The sequence below is a fragment of the Dichotomopilus funicola genome, assembly GCF_033296635.1.
Source record: "Dichotomopilus funicola strain CBS 141.50 unplaced genomic scaffold C8A04scaffold_3, whole genome shotgun sequence".
Lineage (NCBI taxonomy): Eukaryota > Fungi > Ascomycota > Sordariomycetes > Sordariales > Chaetomiaceae > Dichotomopilus > Dichotomopilus funicola.
In genome coordinates, this window is record NW_026944024.1 from 794,043 (window position 1) to 815,510 (window position 21,468).

General features: G+C 53.8%; 7 protein-coding genes across 7 annotated transcripts; 4 read left to right on the forward strand and 3 right to left on the reverse strand.

Moving 5' to 3' along the window:
- Window positions 1-88: 88 nt before the first annotated feature.
- On the forward strand, window positions 89-3,801 carry C8A04DRAFT_9019 (uncharacterized protein; the record flags this gene model as incomplete). Its single annotated transcript, XM_062785323.1, has 5 exons — window positions 89-573; window positions 626-1,067; window positions 1,264-1,484; window positions 1,544-1,648; window positions 1,704-3,801. 5 exons carry the CDS (start codon window positions 89-91, stop codon window positions 3,799-3,801), a joined length of 3,351 nt encoding a protein of 1,116 aa, XP_062640850.1.
- Window positions 3,802-4,627: 826 nt separating this feature from the next.
- On the reverse strand, window positions 4,628-5,048 carry C8A04DRAFT_24733 (uncharacterized protein; the record flags this gene model as incomplete). The annotated part of the gene is made up of 3 exons (XM_062779283.1): window positions 4,628-4,677; window positions 4,839-4,955; window positions 5,036-5,048. 3 exons carry the CDS (start codon window positions 5,046-5,048, stop codon window positions 4,628-4,630), a joined length of 180 nt encoding a protein of 59 aa, XP_062640851.1.
- Window positions 5,049-6,917: 1,869 nt separating this feature from the next.
- On the forward strand, window positions 6,918-8,443 carry C8A04DRAFT_9093 (pyridoxal phosphate-dependent transferase; the record flags this gene model as incomplete). The annotated part of the gene is made up of 2 exons (XM_062785350.1): window positions 6,918-7,323; window positions 7,389-8,443. The coding sequence occupies 2 exons, from the start codon at window positions 6,918-6,920 to the stop codon at window positions 8,441-8,443; spliced, it is 1,461 nt and encodes a 486-aa protein (XP_062640852.1).
- Window positions 8,444-8,954: 511 nt separating this feature from the next.
- C8A04DRAFT_24735 (26S proteasome subunit RPN7-domain-containing protein) lies at window positions 8,955-10,563 on the reverse strand (the record flags this gene model as incomplete). The annotated part of the gene is made up of 3 exons (XM_062779284.1): window positions 8,955-9,153; window positions 9,224-10,038; window positions 10,105-10,563. The coding sequence occupies 3 exons, from the start codon at window positions 10,561-10,563 to the stop codon at window positions 8,955-8,957; spliced, it is 1,473 nt and encodes a 490-aa protein (XP_062640853.1).
- Window positions 10,564-11,185: 622 nt separating this feature from the next.
- Window positions 11,186-12,700, forward strand: C8A04DRAFT_9136 (mRNA capping enzyme-domain-containing protein; the record flags this gene model as incomplete). Its single annotated transcript, XM_062785368.1, has 1 exon — window positions 11,186-12,700. One exon carries the CDS (start codon window positions 11,186-11,188, stop codon window positions 12,698-12,700), a length of 1,515 nt encoding a protein of 504 aa, XP_062640854.1.
- Window positions 12,701-13,365: 665 nt separating this feature from the next.
- Window positions 13,366-15,332, reverse strand: C8A04DRAFT_24737 (EF hand associated-domain-containing protein; the record flags this gene model as incomplete). Its single annotated transcript, XM_062779285.1, has 2 exons — window positions 13,366-15,239; window positions 15,323-15,332. The coding sequence occupies 2 exons, from the start codon at window positions 15,330-15,332 to the stop codon at window positions 13,366-13,368; spliced, it is 1,884 nt and encodes a 627-aa protein (XP_062640855.1).
- Window positions 15,333-16,409: 1,077 nt separating this feature from the next.
- C8A04DRAFT_34187 (uncharacterized protein) lies at window positions 16,410-18,859 on the forward strand (the record flags this gene model as incomplete). The annotated part of the gene is made up of 9 exons (XM_062782740.1): window positions 16,410-16,414; window positions 16,505-16,647; window positions 16,713-17,263; window positions 17,327-17,494; window positions 17,550-17,920; window positions 17,992-18,280; window positions 18,384-18,590; window positions 18,662-18,737; window positions 18,792-18,859. 9 exons carry the CDS (start codon window positions 16,410-16,412, stop codon window positions 18,857-18,859), a joined length of 1,878 nt encoding a protein of 625 aa, XP_062640856.1.
- Between the last annotated feature and the right edge of the window lie 2,609 nt (window positions 18,860-21,468).

The following is a 21,468-nucleotide window of genomic DNA, read 5'->3' on the forward strand; positions in this document are numbered from 1 at the left end:
GCCGTCTATTGCAGATCGAGGACCAATCGGAGCAACTAACGGAAGCAACATGGGAACTTCGGACCAACCTCACGGGCAACCCGCTGCTATGGTTCGCCATCGTCCCACGAGGATAGCCGTAGAGACTGGCAATGCATCTGGGGCAGGGACCTTGAAAACGAGTTTGAAACAACCTTCCCCTGGATCCTCCCCCAAACAGTCGGTAAGGCCACCTGTCGTAGCGTCACATTCCAGCAATAACTCCCACCCTACCTTTAACGATCATGACGAAAGGGAATCTCGGGGGTTGTCTTCGAGTAGGGGATCAACATCTGGCCCCCAGCCCCTCCCATTCGCGCCTTCGGTTCAGCATCAGAGCCCCAACGCACCGTTACCAGGCGGGCAAGGCGACAAGCCAGCACGACACGGAAACCTTCCTACATTTGCTTCGACAGATTCTCCACCCGCCAGGCGAGAGCCTACCCAAGGGCAGATGGTAAATCGGCCAGTCAGGGAATCAGCGCATTCCAGGCCAGCGAGGTTCCCGTCGCGCAATCGCCCTGACTCACGGAGCTCCAATGTGTCTAAGCAAAGGTTGGTCTTTGCATCTGATGGGGGAGCAACCACTAACGGCATGGGTGTTTAGGTCTAGATGTGCGTCGTTAGCATCCAGCACGATAGGACGGCAACGGAGAGCCAACATTAGCCACGAATTTACGAACGGCATGGCAGGGGTTATCAATCAATTTACTCAGCAGCAGAGCGCGGCTCTCGAGGAGCAGAAGATGAAGTATCACAAATACATCCGGCGGGTCAAGCGAGACCTTGCGAGCCAGTCCACAGTTATTGCCCAACATATATCGCGGATCCAATCCCAACAAACCCAAATAGAGGACTTGAAAACTTCTAAGACGCAGATGACAGCCAAGATGGAAGATATCGAAGGCAAACTGGAGCTGTCTGAAGAACGAGCCCAGAGACTGGAAGAAAAGTACCGCATTTGCAAGTCCCATCTCAATTCCGCTATTCAAGAACAGCAGGATCTCTACACTCGTTCAAAAAAGCAATGGGGGGATGTTATTGAAGAGGTTAAAGCCGTTGGGCAAACGCAAACCGCCGAAACTGAGAAGGCTGTACAAAACGCTGAGGTGGTGAGGGAGCAAATGATGGAAAAGCTCCGCTCCGTCCTTACACAAAACAAGACCGAATCAGTGGAGTGTAAGTGTTGCTGCATGGCGACATCTGGTACACATAAACTAACTCTTCTGTTTAGTGTATGCCAAGCTCGATGACTTAACACACCGGGTTGAGGAGAAGGAACTGGAGCTTGCGAAAGAAAAGGAATCTGTTCGGTTCTTGACCGAGAAACTTCAGAGCCTCCAGACCACCTCAAGTGGGTTCGAGGCTCTCGCTGTTCAAGGGAAAGAAATTATGAATAAACTTGCTGCACAGCAGGTGGAAACCGAGTCACAGCGCCAAAAGCTAGCGGAAGATTTCCAACAAAGGTTCGCGATGTTATGTCTTTGCGTCGAGATTCCTGGCTAACCCCGTGATATTCTAATAGGCTTGATCAAATTGCCACTCGGCTGGAGACACTTTCCAATTCGATGACTACTCAGCCAGGACTTTTGCGCGATATTCAAAAGGCTCAGGATCTAGCAACAGCTTCGTAGGTGTCACGATGTCCCGGAATCTTATGACTGACTGCTGACTGCGGAGATAAGTGTCACGACCAAGCTCGAGGATATTTTAGAATCTCGGAATGCGGCGATGGAGACCACAAATCAACTTTCCGCTGACCTTGAATTCCATACAGGGAAGATTTGGCAACGGCTAGACAGCCAGCTCGAGGCACTGAGCACCAAGCTTGCGGAAAAGGCCGAGGAGAACGGCATGGTCTCGACACTCTACAAAAGAAAAGACGCTGAGTGCCAAGAGCACCTTCACGAGCTTGCGATGTTAAGGGAGACAACGGAAAAACAAACTGACCAACTACATGAGCTTGAAGCAGGTCTGGTTGCTTCAGATGCCGCCCAAGAACAGAGTGACCAGCTCATCCGACGCTTGGAGGCTAGAGTGACGGAGACAGAACAGTTGAGGGCAGAGGCTAAGATCAAAGCTGAGACAGTGGCCGAACTTCAGCGAAAACTCGACAATAGCGAAGTGGCGCATATCTCTGAGATACAAAAGTGCAATTCAAATATCGAGAAGCTCGTCCAAGAAATCAAGGAAAAGGACCAATCGTCCGTCGTCGCAGCTCAGCGTGCGGCCGAGACCGCTCGACACGAAGCTCGGGCTGAGATGAACAAATTCAGTATGAGATCAGAAAAGACGCTTATGGAGATTACAGAACACCGGGATCTTTTAGCTTCTGAGCTAGATGTTCTGAAAAAAGATATCCAAGAAACCAAAAGCGCTAGCTGCCGAGATGCCGAGACAATCCGTTTGCTTCAGGATAAGCTTGCCACAGAAGAGACCAAAGGAAAGGAAACCACCGAACAGTTCACAAAACACGCATCACAGATGAGGGCTTCAGAGAACCAGCTTTCATGCCGTGTTGCAGAACTGGAAGGGCAGCTCGGTACCGCCCACAAGCGGGCGTCTGAATTGGAATCTAATAATGAGCGCCAGTGTGAAAAGATCAAGACATTAGTCTCGGGTTTGAGATGCTGGGCAAACCAGGATGCTCTCAGAAATGAGCTAGATGGTCTTCTGTATGGGGACAAAAGTGTGGATGAAATCGGGGTGTTATTAAGGCGAGTTCTGGGGACCCCGTTGCATTCTCAAGTCTCACCATTTGCAACCTCTGAGGTACGACAAGATATGGTGCTACTGGACGGGGAGAACTTGAAATTCATTCCGAGTAAAAGCGACCGGTCTCCAAGTTTGGACGCAGGAGGTCATACCGACAACGACCTACAGGCGAAAGACGATACCGACGGCGAGGTGGAAAACGCCATGGAAACCGGGAGCAATGGGGCGGAGAAAACGGTTGTGAGTGACCCGTTGTCATACGTATCAAGTTTCCACCATACGAGGCGCGTCGTCGTTCAAAGCCCGGCAAACGTACCGAATCAGCCAGCGGCTCCATCGGTCGATCAGGAGAAGCTACGTCGGAGAGAGGCTATGCAGCCAAAGTCCATTATGAAGCACGAGACTCGAAGTACTGGTGATATTCCCGAGCCGGGAGAAGTTCCTGCTGTAGCGGGGCATGGAGCTTTTAGACGATCTCGACATCTCGGGTTAAGGACTCACACTAGGACGGACGACAGCCAAGCGAACAACGAGGTTTTTGTGGCACCTGACGCAAGCATAACTGAGAAGACGACCGAGCCGTCAAGTAGACGGCCTAGCAAACGAAGACGCTCAGAATCAGCGATAATTGACAACGCCAGCAGCTCTAGCCAGGGACAAAAAAGGAACTTGATAAAGGTGGACGCAGCACCGAAGCGGGTTACGATGGACTCAAAAAAGTCACAGGTCTCGGCGGTTGGGACGCAAACAAGCTTTAAAGGGGTTGACTCGACGCCCAACAGCGCTCAAGAATTTCAGACACCGACAACTCGCAACTCACGGAGGTACTCGGGCAACACAACTCAATCCCTCCCTCGAACACCGTCCGCAAATAGCTCCCAGGTCCTTGGTGCAAGACAAACAAATGTCAGGACTTACGGCTCGCAACGGGGAGCTGCGGAACCTCCAAGCGGACAGAATGTGGCCTCTCGTTTCAGTTTGCGGTCTCAGTCTCATTTTCAACCGCAGTCTCAGTATTGGCCCCCAAAAGAAAAACAGGGATCACAGGAATTAGCCCAAATCTCTTAGACAGTCGAGAGCGAAAGGGGGGGAGGGGGAGTGGGTTGGTTGTAGCACAGAGGAGACTAAATGGCGGCCTGTGAGGTTAATCATTTGTTGGTCCGCAAATACATGGTTGTCAGTTTGTGGGGATAAGTGTGAGGTGGGATCGTGTGCTGGTTGATCGTTTGCTAAAGTAAATAGAGGTAGATGACCAAGGGGAGGGGAGAAACAGTGTGAGTTTATATCTGAGGTCAGTAGCTTATGATCTTGGCGCAGTAATTAAATTTATGTATCCCGCTGTTGACCACCGTGTAGTGGAATGAAGAAGTAGGGACAGTGGCAAGACATCCAGGTATAATTATGGATGCTTTCGGGCATGAAAAATTGCTTCTCTCTTTTACTTGTTAACCTAAGTCCCAGTAGAACGCCAGCCATGCTGTTCATGGTGATAGTTGTTGATAATACATTGGCGATATGAGCCCATGGTATTGTACAAGGCCCCCTTTCCTCTCCGATTTCTATAGATCAGCATAAGCCCTCGACCATTCAAGTCCCGACAATGCGGAGGCTCATAACATGCCGCATAACTTCCGTTTAAGCAAACCCGCTGCCGCATCTGCGACGAGTGCCACAGTATCGGACTCTTGGCTCCCTCCTTCGGGTTCACACATCCCACACATCCCGGTACGGGGTCACGACGCCATGATCCCACGACGTTTTCCTTCGGACCCAATCCCCTCTTCTATCTGAGTGAGGTTCCTTGCCCTGTTGTTAAGGGTGGGTATTCGCCTTGAAAAGCCCAACCGAAACATAACATCTCTCGTTTCTTGCCCGCCTCAATCGATCGGATCGTTTATTTGTTGCCCTTTCGTTTTTGCTCGAGGAAGAGCACTCGCCTCCGGACTATGTTTGACGCAATTGGTTAGTAATTGACCCATCTGATCCTCATTTTCCTCGCCAGTTTGCCAGAAACCCAATCGTTGGTTCCTGCAGCTTTTCTTCTCCGGTCGATATCCAAAAGGGGGAAGAGATAGCGTAGGCAGTGTTGGGGGGGTTCGCCGTACTGATTGGATCATATTTGATCATGCTCATGGGTAACGCTGTCCGGGGTCGTGTGAAGGTATAGAAGTAGCCGGTCATGGCCATGGAGAGAAGGCGCACGTTGATAATGCGTGTCTTGGCTGTTTGTGTCAATCAATTAGTTTCCGTTTCTCTCCATCCACTTCACGTGTCTGTCTGAGTGCGCGTGGATGTATAGTACCCTTCTTCGCCATCTTGGCTGGGCGGTGACGCAACTGTCGCTCACTCGGGGGTTTGGCTAGTACGTTGGATGGGGGCGTGGGTGGTCGCCGCGGTGGCCCGTCGTCTTTTTTCGTCGTCCTCGCCCGCGGTCTTGTCGCGGGGTCCGGCTTTCGAGGTTTTGCGGCTCGGAGCTGCAAGTGGATCGTCAACTCGCACGGGCTCACTACGCCGAAGTGGGGCTCGCTTTTCGTCGGAAACTCGGGAGAGCATTGATCCGACTTTCAAGGGTCCAAATTGTCGAATTTCGTCACACCCATCCGAGTCATATTACATAAGCCAATAGCATTTCACTCTTGCAACGAACCAAACCACAATGCTGGTTAACCGTAATGAGTTTGGATATGAGAGCGAGTATTCTTGAGCTTCTAACTAGGGAGTCTCGGAGTCCGGGTTTGATCGAGTGTGATGTTGAGCTTGGAATCGGCTGGCCATTACAGGTGTCTCAAATTACCCTAGGTAGCTCATTGACCAGCCCTTGGGGGCGTCAACTAGGGGTGTAACATCACAAAGCTCATTTGCTCTCAAGTACTTCGTACTAACCGTTCCGCCTCGTCTAAAAGAGGTTGATATTTCCTTCTTCCGAACTCGCTCCTCACTCAGAGGCATGAAAACAGTCCGAGAGCGCCAAACGTGCATGTCACACCGCCCACGCAATCTCCATTTTCGGAGCCGCGCCGCCTAAAATGACATACTAAAGACTCAACCGACTCTTTCCGACATATCTCATAAATGATCGAATCTTTATCTTTGATTTTACACCCTTTCCCGCCTCATAATCGGTCGCAATGATAAACATGAGTTAGAACGGTGAGTGAAAAGAACTGAAGCTGGATGTTTGAGCACCAATGAGCTAATCCCTCCTGAAGAAACCCCCACAGACCATCCCAAAGAACCTCGCTCCCACGCCGCCTCCGCGTCGAACCACTTTTGCCCTTCCAAACATTTGACTGGTGCCCGAAACCTTTTGTCAAATGGCGCCGTTGTTGGCGCGGGTTGCCCGCCGTGGGACAACGGTCAAACACTCGGCACTCAAGCAGAGCGCGGGGTCTCTTTATCGCAGAGGTAACAATAATATTTCCCGTTTTTCGTTTGTCGTTTGAGTTTCATTACGTGTACTCTCCCCCGTGCTTTTTTCCCACGCCGTCTCATACGGTACTTGGTCGCTGTGAACCCCGCAGGCGCTTAGGGGTTCACCTCGCCCAGCAACGGCTTGTTGCGGGAAATGTTGGTCTTCCATGCTGGCTGAAGCCCGCCTTCCCGTGGGCGGGCATCGGCGCCCGGTTTCGGCCTATGGCAGGTCGACCCCAAATCCCCAACGGGAAAGTTTCGGGATGGCCCGTAATGAGGAGAAAGAATGCGGCTTCCAGGGACCGGTGACAGAGATGACACGAGAAAATTGCACACCGCACTGGATGCGTTGAATAATTTGGGGAGCTGGTCAGGCAGCTGACCGCATGGGCTAGTAGCTCACACCCGTTTCATCCCGTCTCATAACACAGGCACAGGATCCTGTGGAAGTCCACTCGTTTCTTGCCTGGGTTTGCCTTGAATGGGCCCCTCGAGTTTCTTGATCAACTCTTGCCAGGCCCACCCCATATTTGTTAATTTATTACAAGAGAGCGCCCTGACTCGACGCAACCTTACATCGTCTTCCCCTAACCCCTGTGGTTTCTAACAACCCACTCTTTGCATCGTTAGACTTCAGCAGCCCGACGGGTGCCGTAGCCCCGCCATCGTCTATTTTTACCCCGCCACTAAGCCGCCCAAGTCGCGGATTGCTATCGTTAAGCAGCAGCAGTAAACTCTCGGTCCAGCAGCACCAGCATCAACAACAGTGTACCATGGCATCTAACGCTGGGCCCCGGCTCAACATCGACAACATCAACCCCCATGTGCGGGAGGCCAAGTACGCCGTGCGCGGTGAACTGGCCGTCAAGTCGGAGGAGTACCGCGCTGCCCTCGCAAAGGGCGCCAGTGACCTGCCCTTCTCTCAGGTCATCTCGGCCAACATCGGGAACCCCCAGCAGCTCGACCAGAAGCCGCTCACCTTTTTCCGCCAGGTCCTCAGCATCCTTGAGAACCCCCTCCTGTTGGAGAAGGGCGATGTGTTGATCAACCATCTGGGCTACCAACCTGACGTTCTGGAGCGCGCCAAGACCTTGTTGGGCCATGTCGGCTCTGTCGGCGCCTACAGCGCGAGCAACGGTGTGCCTGCCATTCGCCAGAGCATCGCTGACTTCTTGGAGAGTGAGTGTCCCATGCAGATATCGAGACAGACCTGGTTCACGAAACGAGGTACTAACTACTCCCAGGGCGTGATGGCTTTCCTGCCAACCAGGCCGACATCTACCTCTCGGCCGGTGCTTCGTCCGGCGTTAACACCCTGCTGCACGTCATCTGTGCCAACGAGAAGTCGGGCATTCTCGTACCTATCCCTCAATACCCCCTTTACACTGCCTCGCTCTCCGTCCTGAACGCCCACTGCGTGCCGTACCTCCTCGACGAGCAAAAGAACTGGGGTACCGACCTGGCGACGATCAAGGCCTCGTACGAGAAGGCCAAGGCCGAAGGCATTGATGTGCGCGCCATCGTCATCATCAACCCTGGCAACCCGACTGGCGCATCGCTGTCCGAAGCCGATATCCGCGCCGTCCTCGACTTCGCCCGCCAGAAGCGCCTCGTGGTGCTAGCCGACGAGGTCTACCAGACCAACGTCTTTGTCGGCGAGTTCATCAGCTTCAAGCGCACGCTGCGCCAGCTGCAAGCCGAGAACCCTAACGGCGGTTTCGATGCTGTCGAGCTTGCCTCGCTCCACTCAGTTTCCAAAGGCATGGTCGGCGAGTGCGGCCACCGCGGCGGCTACTTCGAGCTCGTCAACTTCGACCCGCAAGTCCAGGCCGAAATCTACAAGTTCGTCTCCATCATGCTCTGCGCCCCGGTCATCGGTCAATGCCTCGTCGAGCTGATGGTCAACCCGCCCCGTCCCGGCGAACCCTCCTACGAACTCTACGACCGCGAGTACAACTCCATCTTCAACGGCCTGCGCGAGCGTGCCACCGCCCTGCACAAGGCATTCGAGCAGATGGAGGGCGTCGAGTGCGGCGAGCCGCAGGGGTCCATGTACCTGTTCCCCACCATCAAGCTGCCCGCTGGCGCCGCGGAGGCCGCTGCTAAGGAGGGCCGCACACCGGACGAGTTCTACTGCATGCGCCTGTTGGACGCGACGGGTGTTTGTGTCGTGCCTGGGTCTGGGTTTGGTCAGAAGGAGGGCACGCTGCACTTCCGCACCACGTTCTTGGCACCTGGGACGGAGTGGGTGGGCAGTATCGTCAAGTTCCACAAGGAGTTTGTGGAGAAGTACCGGTGAAGCTAGAAATGAGGGTTGTTACAGCAGCTCGGTCGAGCGAGCGAGACAGCAAAGTATGTTGACATCATCAGGGGCTGAAACTGGGTCTGATACGTGCCTCCTAGCTTTGGATGATGATGGGTAAAACTTGACATGGCATAGCGTGCGTGCTTGTGGGTTTTGTTCTAGACGACATACTTTACCTAACACCTCAATAGCTTTGTAAAGGAAGAAAAAAATAGTAAAAGATCATAATCTATCTCATGCAATTCAAGTGTTGTGTTAGAGTTTAGCCTTGCAAGGGTATGTAAAACATTGTATGGTCAGTCAGAGAGGCTTGAACTGGTTTAGCCATTACATGGGTGGATAAGAGAGGGAATTATCTCTCCCTCTTCCTTTGCCATGCCAAACATACGCCCATTATCTGGCAATTCGAGCGGTCAAGGCCGCTTTGCAAGCGCGAATGCACGTTTATTTACACTAAGCAACAAACCAACCCCGCCGAGCTCCCCCAGCCCACCTGTTCAACGCCCTAGGCCCGCTCACTCCCCCTCAACCGGACAGCTTGGCCGTACTTTTGCAGCTTGGTAATCAGTTGGTCGCCCTGGCGAACGACATCCTGGTACTGCTTGTTCTTATCGTCGGGCCGGTTCGTCTCAATCACACCACCGCCGTGGACACGGTCGATTGTGCAGGGGATACGGCCGGCTGCGATGAATCTTGCGAGATCACTATTGCTCAGGTTAGTATTGTTGAGTCAGACCCAGTTTGGAGTCACATTGAAGGTAGGAATCAACGTACCGGTCCAAAAAGTCCAGGGACACCCCAAAGTCGCGGGCCATGCTGTCAAGCCCGACCACGCGGTAGCTCTGCAGGAGCTGTTGGTAGGCACGCAGGCGCATCTCACGGGTGAACCAACTCTTGTGCTCGTGTAGGTAGCGGTCTTGTGAGAGAAACTCTTCCTCGACCTGCGCGAGTGCTTTAAAGAAGTCCTTGTACCGGCCGTTGTACAGGCTGCTGACGAGCTGCGCGAGCGAACGGAAGTCGACCGCCATCTCCGCCTCGGGCTGGTCCACACTGCTACCCAGCGTGGTAAGGTTCACAGCCGTCACCCGGGCTGCTGGTGATGCCGCGTCGACATCTTGCATCTCAGCGTCCGCACCGGGGCCAGCTGAGATGGCGCCTGAGAGGGCGAGGAACTTGTCCTCAGCCTCGCCAAGAATCGCCTTGATCTCTGGGGCATCTACGACCTTGGACTTGAAATCGACACGCTTCAGCGAGACACAGCCTGCCACCACGGCGTAGACGACGAGGTTGCTGTAGGTGCAGAGTTCGTATGACGTGAAGGTCGACAAGCTATCGAGAAGTAGGGGGGCCGCAGAGTTGTAGTTGCGGATTGTCAGGAGGTGTACACCCTCATAAGCCTTGAGCCGGTTGCGTCTGTCCCAATCACCACCGCTCTCAACCAGCGTCTTAGCGCGCCCAATGTGTTTCTTGACTAGGTGCTTGTCGCCGAAGAAAAGGCCAACCCGGATGAGCGCGAGGACTAAGTCGATCTTGGTGCCGAGAATCCCCGTGTTCTCGAAAACGTCCTCGTATGCGGCGATAGCTTTCTCCTACAGAGCATGAAATTAGTCAAGCCCTCAGCAATCCACCATTATATTTTAGGCTCTCATTCGTACCTTGTCACCAACTTTGGCCCAGAACTCAGCCCTCTTTCCCCGCGCAGCCTGGATTTCCGTCTCACCAGCCTGCTCAACTGCCTCATCCTCCTCTTTCTGAATCTGCTCTAGTTCTTTGTCATTCTCGGCCTTCAGCGACTGGTACAACGCTTCGTCCCATGGCATTAGATGGTGCTTGACCGGGTTCAACGAGAGGAGGCCGCTAAGACTGCTCTTCCTGCTACCTGCCGTCTTTACCGGTGCGCCTGCGGGGCCCTCCCCGAGGGCATTGAGAATGCCCTCCGTCGGATGTGCGAGGAAGTGGTAAAAGGGTGCCATCTTATGCTCCGTGATAGCATTCTGTAGATGCTGGACGACAGCCTCTTTCTTGCTCTCCGGGTAGTATGGGCTGGTGAGACTGACGACATCCTGGGCGAGAGGTAGTAAAGGCCATTTTGCGTATTGCGGATCGGCTCCCATGGTTGCTACGGGTGCCGCGATCTCGAGTGTGTCGTGTGGTGGGGTAGATGGATTTCGGGCGGCTTGACCACGAGGGGTGAATTCGGTCAGGTCGGTTTATCGGTCGCAATAAAGTCAAGCGGTACCGTACGTATCGATCGCTCTTGGTATCGGGAGGGAAGACGAGCCGGTAGGGTTCACTTGGTTCGGTTGCGGAAAGCAACTGATGGCCGTGTTTGTCGATGGAACGGGAAGCCGCTGCACACGAAGCTTGGGTCAGCTCCCAAGTCGTTGGCGATCCGCAAGGCTGCCAGAGCTCGCGTCACTGCAAGCCGCCTCGCCCTGATTCGCCACGGCACCGGTTAGCGGGGCTCGAGCGCTCCCCTTACCCCTGTCAACTGAGGCCCACTCCCCTGGCGCCTTTCCTTCGGGGTTCTGTTCTCCTAGCAACAACGAATCGATCACAGCAACAAGGAGAGAGAAAACCGAATCGTCAACTGACAACTTTAACCCGACACTTTGCCGAGTTGTGTGCGGTATTGGAACTTTTGATTACAAACGATTGGGAGAATTCGATTTCTTCCTGGTTCATCGCACTTATACACACTTGTTTGTGAGCGCCGACGGCTCGCGAAAGATCGCCATGGCCGGCGATCACGACAACGACGACCTCCCGCAGCCCTTCGACGCGAAGAAACTCGCCCCTGCTAAAAAGCGACAGCGATCCACCTCACCAAGTGGCAGTAACACTCCTGCTACAAATGAGCCACCGCGAAAACTCAAACGGCCCGGTCAGCGCGCTCGCATCACCGACGCCGAGCGAGAGCAGATCCGGCAGAGGGCACTCGAGCGGGAGCGACAAGCCCAGCAGCAGGCGGCAGCCGAAGAATTGAAACAACGGTCGGGGATTAATGATGTTGTGCGCGCACACTACAATGCAGTACCAGAACGCGGCCGCGAATGGCGCAAAACCGACAGCCGCATCAAGGGTTTGAGATCCTTCAACAATTGGGTCAAGAGCTGCATCATCCAGAAGTTTGCGCCCGATGAGGACCATGCTCCTGGGTCAATGGAGCGGGGGATCAGTTCGGGGAACAAGCTGCTCGTACTGGACATCGGGTGCGGCAAGGGCGGCGATTTGTTCAAGTGGCAACAGGCGCCGCAGACGGTGGACCTTTACGTTGGACTGGACCCGGCTGAGGTATCAATTGACCAGGCACGGGAGAGGTATCGGAGCATGGCCAACCGAGGCGGTGGCGGACGGGGCGGTAGGGGCGGCCACCATCGACGACCACCACGGATCTTTGACTCGCGCTTCCACGTGAAGGACTGCTATGCCGAGAGCATCGGCGATCTCGACATTGTACAGCAGGTCGGGTTCTCGGAGTCGAGTGTCAGCAGCAGCCGCGGATTTGACGTGGTGAGCCTGATGTTTTGTATGCACTACGCATTCGAGACCGAGCAGAAGGCTCGGCAGATGCTCAAAAATGTGTCTGGCTCCCTTCGCAAGGGTGGACGTTTCATCGGCACAATCCCCAACTCGGACGTCATCAGTCAAAAGGTAGCGGCTTTCAACAAACGCTTGGAAGAAAAGAAGGCGAAAGCCGCCGCCAACGCTGCCCCCACGAATGCCGATACCACTGCTGCCAATGGTGAAGCCTCTGATCCCCCAAGCTCGCCCCCTTTCGCACCAGCGACACCCGAGTTAGAGCCGGAATCAAAGGACAAAGAAGATGGTGAGCTCGAAGAAGGCGAGACCAAAGACGACGAGAAGGAGGAGGGCGAAGCTGAGGAGACTGCTTCCTGGGGCAACGACATCTACCGTGTACGGTTCCCGGGGCCGACTCCATCCGATGGCATCTTTCGTCCGCCGTTTGGCTGGAAATATAACTTCTTTCTAGACGAGGCCGTTGAGGAGGTGCCCGAGTACGTGGTTCCTTGGGAAGCCTTCCGCGCGTTGGCCGAGGATTATAACCTGGAGCTGCAGTACCACAAGCCGTTCGCGGAGGTATGGGAGACCGAGAAGGATGATCGGGAACTGGGCGCGCTAAGCGAGCGCATGGGTGTGCGGGACCGCAATACGGGCAAGCTGTTGGTGAGCGATGAGGAGATGGAGGCTGCGGAGTTTTATGTTGCGTTTTGCTTCTATCGGGTTTAAGCTAGTTGGTATGATGCGTGCGTTGGGCGGATGGCGGGTGATTTCGTCATGATTTAATAAGCCTTCACATCGAGTCCTAATGTTATCGGGGGCATGCGAGGCATCCCCCAAGATGATTGCAGATATATAGATCATGCATCACTTCCTACGTATCTCACCCAAGCCGCTTTCCCAGGCCTTTAAGTTTTTACTCCAGCCATCCCATGAGGATCTAGCTGACCCTGAAGGCCAACGAATCGACGTCTTCCTCTTTCGAACTGTATCTCTCCAGGACGCCGCCCATAATAACCGGTACCAGGAACCACTCTGTGGAACGGCCCAAGCGACGGGGTATTAGATATATAATTAAACAATAAATATGCAAGAAAAGCGCCGCGCTTAACTACAAAAACAAGTGGTGGCGGAGAGTCTGGGTATCGAATGGTCCCTTTCCGTCCACCCACCGCCCAGATATAACCACGATATCAAACAGATCGAAAATGCGCCCACCACCGTCGACATGCTACATTTCCTAGGATGCCATTTTCTCTTGTCTCCGACACAACCGACCTTTGCAACAAAAAGAGAGCGCGAGACGGGAAGCCCGGTCAAGACTCTGTTAAATGCAACTTTCCGTCCCAACCCACCATGTGTCCTTAGCCTACCGCACCGCACGCTACTCCATGCTACGTAGAATTCGTCGACCGACGCCAAATCATAAATACAGCTAGTGCGGCACACGACGTCGCGCCGAGGGCCATATACAAGCTCGTACGGTCCGGCGGTTCCTCCGACTTGGGGAATGCTGTACTCGGGTTGGTGGCTGCCTCGGCCAGCGCCACAAACAACTCGCTAATGCTCGACCAGGTAACGCTAACGTGCAGAGGGGCCGACATGTTCAGGGCCGCGGTATAGGCGTCGGGCTGCAGCTCGCTGCGCTGCGTGGTCTTGTCGCGGTCGGCTTTGAGCGCGGTGTAGATCGCCGGGAGCTCGTCGAGATGAGGGTAGCGTTTGCGCAGGTCGACGATATGGGAGAAGGAGTCTGGTTCGGAGGAGTCGTAGGCGTAGCAGATGAGGTCGCAAGCGTCGAGCTTGGCTTGGTTTTCGAGGATGGCGGGTTCGAGCTCGCCGAGCTCTTCGAGAATGAGGTAACATTGTTTGCCGCCGTGGAGCTCTACGCTGTTGACGGCGCGGCGAGGTTTTATGGTGGGATGGTAGAGAGAGTCGAAAGGTCGGTTGAGGAAAGCGTCGAGGAGGGAGGATTTTCCGGAGGCGGCAGAACCGAGGAGGTAGCAGAGGACCACATTACGCTCGACACGGCCCGGTCGCCGCCTGCGCTTGCGTGGTTTTGTAACCTTGAGAGCGGCGGTGGTGGAATCCCATGCGTTGGGGCCTTCGAATCCAAGGTAAGCCAAGTATTCCAGTGTAGTTTTGGGTTCCAAAAAGGTTGTCATGCTCCATTGGGCGAGCCAACCCTGTAACGTGATATGACCAGCCTCATTCCGAACGGTAGATGACGGGAACGACGTTTCGACCCAGGAGTGCGGTAGACCAGGGGTGGGAGCAAATAACGCGGCCAGCTCCTGATCGTTGAGCCCGCCATCGCTATCCTTGTCAAAGGTGAGAAAGAGGTCCATAAAGAAGCGGTACCCGGCTGGGCTGAGTTCCGCTGAGGCGTAGTCTGGGACATCGAATCGTGGATGTAGGAAATTATCCTCTAGGCTCAAACTGTCTGTGTAGTGGTGTTTCCTCAGGATGATCCAAATTGTTTCGTGGCGCCCCTTTTCTGCGTACAGCTTATTCAACTGTAAGAACCCAGGTAGATTCAGTCCCTTCTCCGACCTCGCCGATGGCACAGCTTTCCCCACGGCTGCCTTGATATTCTCGAGTTCTCCGGGCGAAAGGGGTTTATCAAATGACTTGATTTGAAACTCCTGCATCTCGTCGTCGTTTAGATACCCGTCTTGGTCCTTGTCGCATAGGTAAAACACCCTCTTTAGCGCAGCGGTACACACCGGCTTGAGCTGTCCTTCCTTATGGTCGTATAACGGCGCAATCGGGTGGGTGACAGCTTTTTGGCAGAGGTAGAAGACCTCGATGACGTTGTGCTGCTCCTTGGCGCTGGTCCGGATGCACGAATCGATTTCCCTGAACTCGGCCATCACCGGCAACATCTCCTCCTCGATCACCTGTGGTGTATTCTCCGTCCCGGCCAGGTCGGACTTGTTGGCACACAGTACCACCGGGACGTTGACCCCAAGCGAGCGAAAATAGGGCATCCAGAAGAGGGCAACGCGCTCGTAGCTGTAGTGGTCGGCGTAGACCAGTAGGATCACGTTGCATTTTCGGATCTCCTTGCGCAGGGTTGTTCGGTCTTGGGGGCGGGCGGACGTATCGACGATGGTGGTGGTGACATTTTCGGGTGTGCCAGTCGTTGGCGGGATAGTGACCTGGGGAAGTACCGCTTGTATCTTGTTGGAGACGAAAACGTCCTTGACGAGGGATGCGATCAGGCTAGACTTGCCTGTCCCCTCGTCGCCGCAGACACAAATCCGGACCGCTACACCTAGTTAGTTAAATTACAGCCCAATCGCAAGTAACAGAAATCGAGCGGGGCGTCTGAGCTGAAGGGGAACGCCCTACCAGTAGACATTTTAGATGATGGGTGCCGTCGCTTTCTCGTTTGTTCTCAGAACGATGCCATGGTTCCTTAGGATAGCAAATCTTCGAGATTGGAAGGGAGGGGGTAAGTTAATTAGACAAGCGATGAGCGGTCAATCTCGGCAGCGCTATGAAGGCGGGATCAGGCCATGGCGGATCGTCGGGTTGATGATTTCGGCGTTGAGAGGCTGGTGATGGGGTCGCCAGCTGGCGCCCAAGGTCCGTCCTTAGGCGTGGAGAGCTCCCCCAGCCACTGCAGCCCCGCAATTGACATGCTGTTGCTCATGAACCCCCACCCTCGAACTGTGCAGCTCGGGCGTGTAGATCAACGCCCAAGCTCCATTTCAAAACATAAAAACAAAAGTGTATATCATATTACCAGTTACATGCAGATAACCTCCAATAATACCTCAGGTTGCTTCATTCGCAGAGCTTCAAACTTGCACCGAGGTCCTGGCCCAGAGATCTTCCCCGTGTATTCGCCTCACACTGTGCTTTGACGTCTCCTTGCCTCCTACTTCAAAACTAACTGGTAGCAGGTTTTTGTGTAATTCGGGGCGTACAACAGCGTAACTATCTCATAGGGAAATACATGAAATCAGGTACCCCAATAATACTACGAAGTATATAGGTATGGAACTCCTAGGAACTGCGAATATAGGTCGAACCAATGCTTCATGGTTACCGCTGTCAATGGCCCATTACCCCACACCAGTCCCGCCATGCCGGGTTCCCCAACACATCGGAGCAGGATGCCACCCCTGTTGCGCTGCAGGTCCCTTGCCCAGGCTGCTGGATGCCACAACCCCGGCATGGCGGTCTTTCGCGGGGACAGGCGCGATCTTCAACTTCCCGTGAAACCTCCAGGTCCCACGATCCATCACGAGCCGCCTATCACTGACATTAGATAGGTCACACTGTCGATTTCCTCTACTTCCGAAATATCCCCCGCGCTCTAAGACACCCACGGGCGGTCCTTGCTTGATCATTACCCCCCTCAGGCCATTGAGATTCATTGCACGCGACCGAGCGGGCTTGTGACAGCTGGGAGCCGTCCACCGTAGTTGCCATGTTGTAAGGAACACAGGGAGATAAAAAAGACGGCAACAGCACCTGACTGTTTCCCGTCATAACACCCACAATAAACTGACGATCTTCTTCCAGCGTCCTACCACCCCCGCCCCGCTACCCCACGGGCCCCGGCGGTTACAACGGCCTCCCGGCGGGCACACCCGTGCCAATGATCGAAACAAACAACATCATCACTACCCCCTCGGGCCCCGAGTACCAATTCTTGGTTGGCGAGGGTAAGCAACCTTGATCAATCCTTGCCTCACAATCTCGCATTGGCCGCCTGACCATGTCCGTGTAGGGTTATACGTGCTCAAGGACGACCTTCACCTCGCGACCCCTCCACCACATCCATCCGAAACACCAATCACAAACCCCAATCCCCTTGCGACAAACCCTCAGCCTGCCTCGGCCGGCACCCGGCTCACACTCCTCAATCTCGACGTCAACCCCCAAAACACTGCCCTCTATCGGACAAACTCACGATCGGACGGCGCCCGAGGAAGCATACAAGAGAATCGCGATGAGAGCCAGTCATCGACAGACGTGCGTGAGAGCAGTAGCGATGCTGGACGCATCAGTTCTGTCGACACGCCGCTTGCGACAGTTAACACCAACACCCCAGCCTTTGGCGAGGGCAACACACTCCTTGCGCCAGTCGCCCAAAAGGATGTGAACAAGCGGCGTAAGCCTAAGAATAACATGACAAAGAGCAACTCGTCGTTCATATCGAGAGTGATCAACCATGAAGCGCTGGCAAAGAAGTTGCAGGAGCGTTCTCGAGATGGTCTGTTTGCATTTGCCAACGTTAACCGCGCCTTCCAGTGGCTAGATTTGTCTTCTCCAACAAAGGTAATAATCCTGTCTGGTTGCCGAGTGTAAGGGTGATGCTAACGGAAATGTTAATACCTTCAGACCGAATATTTGTCCAAGATTCTGTTTACCAAGGCCCACTGCCTCTGCCATGATGTAAACAAGTTGACCAAGAGCTCCGCACATATTGATGTTGTGATGGGATTTTCCACCGGTGAAATTATCTGGTGGGAACCCATTACACAACGATATACCAGGCTCAATAAAAATGTATGTTCTCCTTCTTCTGCTTTCCTTTTCTAGGAGGCGAGACTCACCGTTACAGGGTATTATCAACGGGACACCTGTATCGCAAATCGAATGGATTCCTGGATCTGAGAACCTGTTTCTCGCTGCGCACATGGACGGGGCACTGGTGGTCTATGATAAGGAGAAAGAGGACGGTATCCTCGCTCTGGAAGACGAAGCCAGGCCTCAGAGTAGCGGCGAGGCCAACGGCACGGGACGGCCGAATTATACCTCGGAAATCCACGTTCACAAGTCTGTCCACTCCAAAAGTCAAAAAGCCAACCCTGTGGCGGTTTGGAAGCTGTCCAACCACCGCATCAATGCGTTTGCATTTTCTCCTGACAGCCGGCACTTGGCGGCCATCTCGGAGGATGGCACTCTGCGGATCATCGATTACCTCAAGGAAGAGTGCGTCTTTCCAACCCATGCCCACTTTCCTTTCCCCAAAACTCCATCAGCTAAGAGCCGCCACTTTGCAGACTCCTCGACCTCCACTACGCCTATTATGGCGGCCTGACCTGCGTGTGTTGGTCGCCTGACGGCAAGTATCTCGTGACGGGTGGCCAGGACGACTTGATCTCGATTTGGTGTCCCTCAGAAAGTCCCGCGTTGATTGCCCGGTGCCAGGGGCATCACTCGTGGGTCACCTCGGTGGCCTTTGACCCGTGGCGGTGCGATGATCGCAACTATCGCTTCGGCAGCGTCGGCGAGGACAGGCGTATTTGTTTGTGGGATTTCAGCGTTGGGATGCTCCATCGGCCTAGGGCAGTATGTTTCCCCTTGTTTTTGATATTTTTCTTGAACCCTCATCTTCCTCTGGTGAAATTGGAGTGTTATGTTCGTGGAGAACTGATGGATTTGGTATTCGTAGGCATCCGTCCGACAACGAGGTTCCATTTCTTCCCGCCCTGGGGTGGTCCCGCTACTACAACGCGCGGAAACCTCCGGGACGGCGGGTACGAACGGGACCGGCCGAGTGCGATCGGACTCAAATCTCTCCTCGGGCGGGGAGAAGGAGAGGGTGCTACCCCATCCTGTTGAACCAAGGGCGACGACGGCGACACTGCCGCCTGTCTTGGTACGGCCCCTTTTCCATGAGTTGATATTGGGTGGGAAGAACCTGTGCGTGCTAATGTCGCTGAAATACAGAGTAAAGTGGTCAGTGATGATGTGTTGTGCTGGCTCGGCTTCACACCAGACAGCATTCTAACGAGCTGCAAGACTGGTACGTGTCCATCGTTATACAGGGCGCAATGGCCGAAACACTAATGGATATCAGGGCATATCCGAACATGGACCAGGCCTTCGGAGCTGGCACAGCAGTTGGAAGAAAAGATGGAGGAATAAGGTTGTTTGTTTTCGTCTCTCGACCAACGGCGTTTTACCGGTGTTTGTTCATGGTCATGTTGTGTTGCTCTGTTGGTGATTGTCATATGATTTTGTCTTTGGATCGGGCCGAACGGCTATCCGATATCGCAGAACACGAGCCGACGGGTACGGAACCGCCCTCGACGGGTGACAAGAACGTGAACTGGAAAATCAGGGTCTCCCATGGCTTCAGTCCAAGCTTGGCGATTGGTTCCTCAACGACCGTGAACTTTTGCGAGCCTCCACTTGCGAGCTAGGATTTGAGACTCAACGGCCCGATGATGGTCTCAGAGCGGTCGGTGGGGGCCAGAAGAAAAAGGCATGCATGATCCGTCTCGAGAATCTCGAACCCGACCGGCCGAATAACTTTTTTCCCTCTTTCTCGGTACCCCTTTTGGGAGCTTGACTCGCTTGACAATGTTGAAAAAGACCCGCAAATCCTGCCGGTGGCCCACCGAAACGGATTCCACAAGCAGACAAGACCCAACCAGGCCAAGCGTGCCAACCTTGCCAACCTAACAGTTCATCGTTCGCTACCCAGAAGTGTAACCGCATGACATGGTGATATCAGTGGAGTTCTCATCCATTTTATCTTATTCCGGATCCGACCCGACAGGAAGACCCGCTCGCGGCGATCACACGGCACATGCCGAGTTCCCGATGTGCCGCCGTGGCATGCGTGTCGGGCCCAAAGCATGTGCAGCGATCGAGTTTGCCACCCGATTCGGATATCTTGATGAGTGGCTGCCATCCGCTAGCGTCACCGTCCACTAAGAGTCATTGGAGCCCTCAATGCCGTCAACGATGTTTGAGGAGGGACGGAACAGGCAGAGGTAGACAAATACTAAACCACTCAATCCGGGAACGTCGGCAACATGCACAATCAAGAATAACTAGTCATACGGAGTAGCCTTGCCACAACCAATGAACCCAACCTCCCCAACAAAGTTCTCTGGAATGGAGCTGGAGCGAGCGGCTTGAAGGGTCGGCAATGGCGCGATCGGGATGACACACTTCTGCTGTGATGTGATTGCAACAGGGGTGGGTGGGGTTGAAATTCCACCGCTCATTCTTCGTTTCGGGATGGGACATCAACCTCAAAGATAACGACAAAGAAAAAATTTGCCAAGGCAGGGAAGGGAAGTGGGGAGGAGACGGCGAGAAAGAACCTTGATCCGCCATTTGTTTTCTTTGTCAGAGAGGGAAACAGGACCGGTTCCGGCTCGCGTCGTGGACATGTATGTACAAGAAACAACTCCTATTGGGAGAGGGATAAAGTCCGGTTTTTATCATCCAGGAGCCGAAGTGACACAAAAGATCCAATCGACCTATCTAAATCGACTGTATTGATTTATAGATTGACGGAGTACATTGGCCGAACAAGGCAAGAGGCTAGCAGATCGCAACCACGCCTAACCTCTTTTAGCGCCAGGCGATGTCGAAGTCCCCTCGCCTCGCTCAAGATACATGGACCCCAAACATACCCCTATGATTTTATCGTGATCGTTGCGATTTTAGACGTTCTAGCCTCAAGTATTGTATTAAAATCGCGATACTATGAGTTACGTCGTTTTTTTGTCGTTTTGCTGTAGTCGGTTTTTGTTTTGTTTTGGGATGTGCACGATTCTGGGAGTTGCGTGGTCAATGTACCGATGTACTCCGTCAATCTATAAATTGATACAGTCGATTTAGACGGGTCGGATCCAATTGCTGAGGCCCAAGACAGTTAGTTGCCTAGTTGGGCAATCTTCTAGACTCTCGGCGCCTTATCCCGAAGCCCCACCTGCGGCGGAAGGATTACCCAGATCTTATCTTTCAGTGGGAACGAGAGCGCGAGGACCAAAAGAAAACCAGGGTTTGCTTTTCTATGAGAGAAAAAAAGGGAAAGCAAATTGAATAAGGGGAGGGGATAAATGATGGAAGAAACATAGGTCAGGAGGAACAGAGCAAATGATAATTATCAGGAGACCATTTTGCAAGTCTCAACCGTATGTACCATCGAGTGATGTTGGACCTCAATGATGGAATCGTGAATGTGATCAATCGGCTAAGGTGAGACCCGTTCACATGGCTGTCTCGGCCGAGACACGGGCCTCCAGAGGAACGGTTTTTTAAGACAGCCCTTCTCAAGCATTTGATTCGCAAACGGGGCTGAAACAGCATCCTGGATGTACGCAATACGCACGAGGCATTGCCCTGCTGTGCCGGCCGACAGCATGTGGTGCCTTGCAGCGAAAGTGTGCTGACACGGAGCACAGCGCTCTGCAGTGAACACAGTACATTTTGGGTTGCTGAGTCGGCCCCCAATAGTGCTGGCGGTTCTTTTCAAGTATTTTCATTTCTCTCCCTTCTTGTCTGAACGGTGTATACAGTCGAGCCAGGAACCCGGTTCATCGACGATTGACCAATCGGGAACCCCATCCCGACCACAGCCCTGCGTTTTAAGACGAGACGGTTTGGGGGTTTGAAGTTGAACGAACACCCCATGCAACCTTGCCAAAAGCGCCCCACCATGCACAAAACTGCCCTGTTGGTGGGGCCGGCTACCCGTGCTGGCGCTCTTTTTTTCTCCCATGTCGACATTTCGC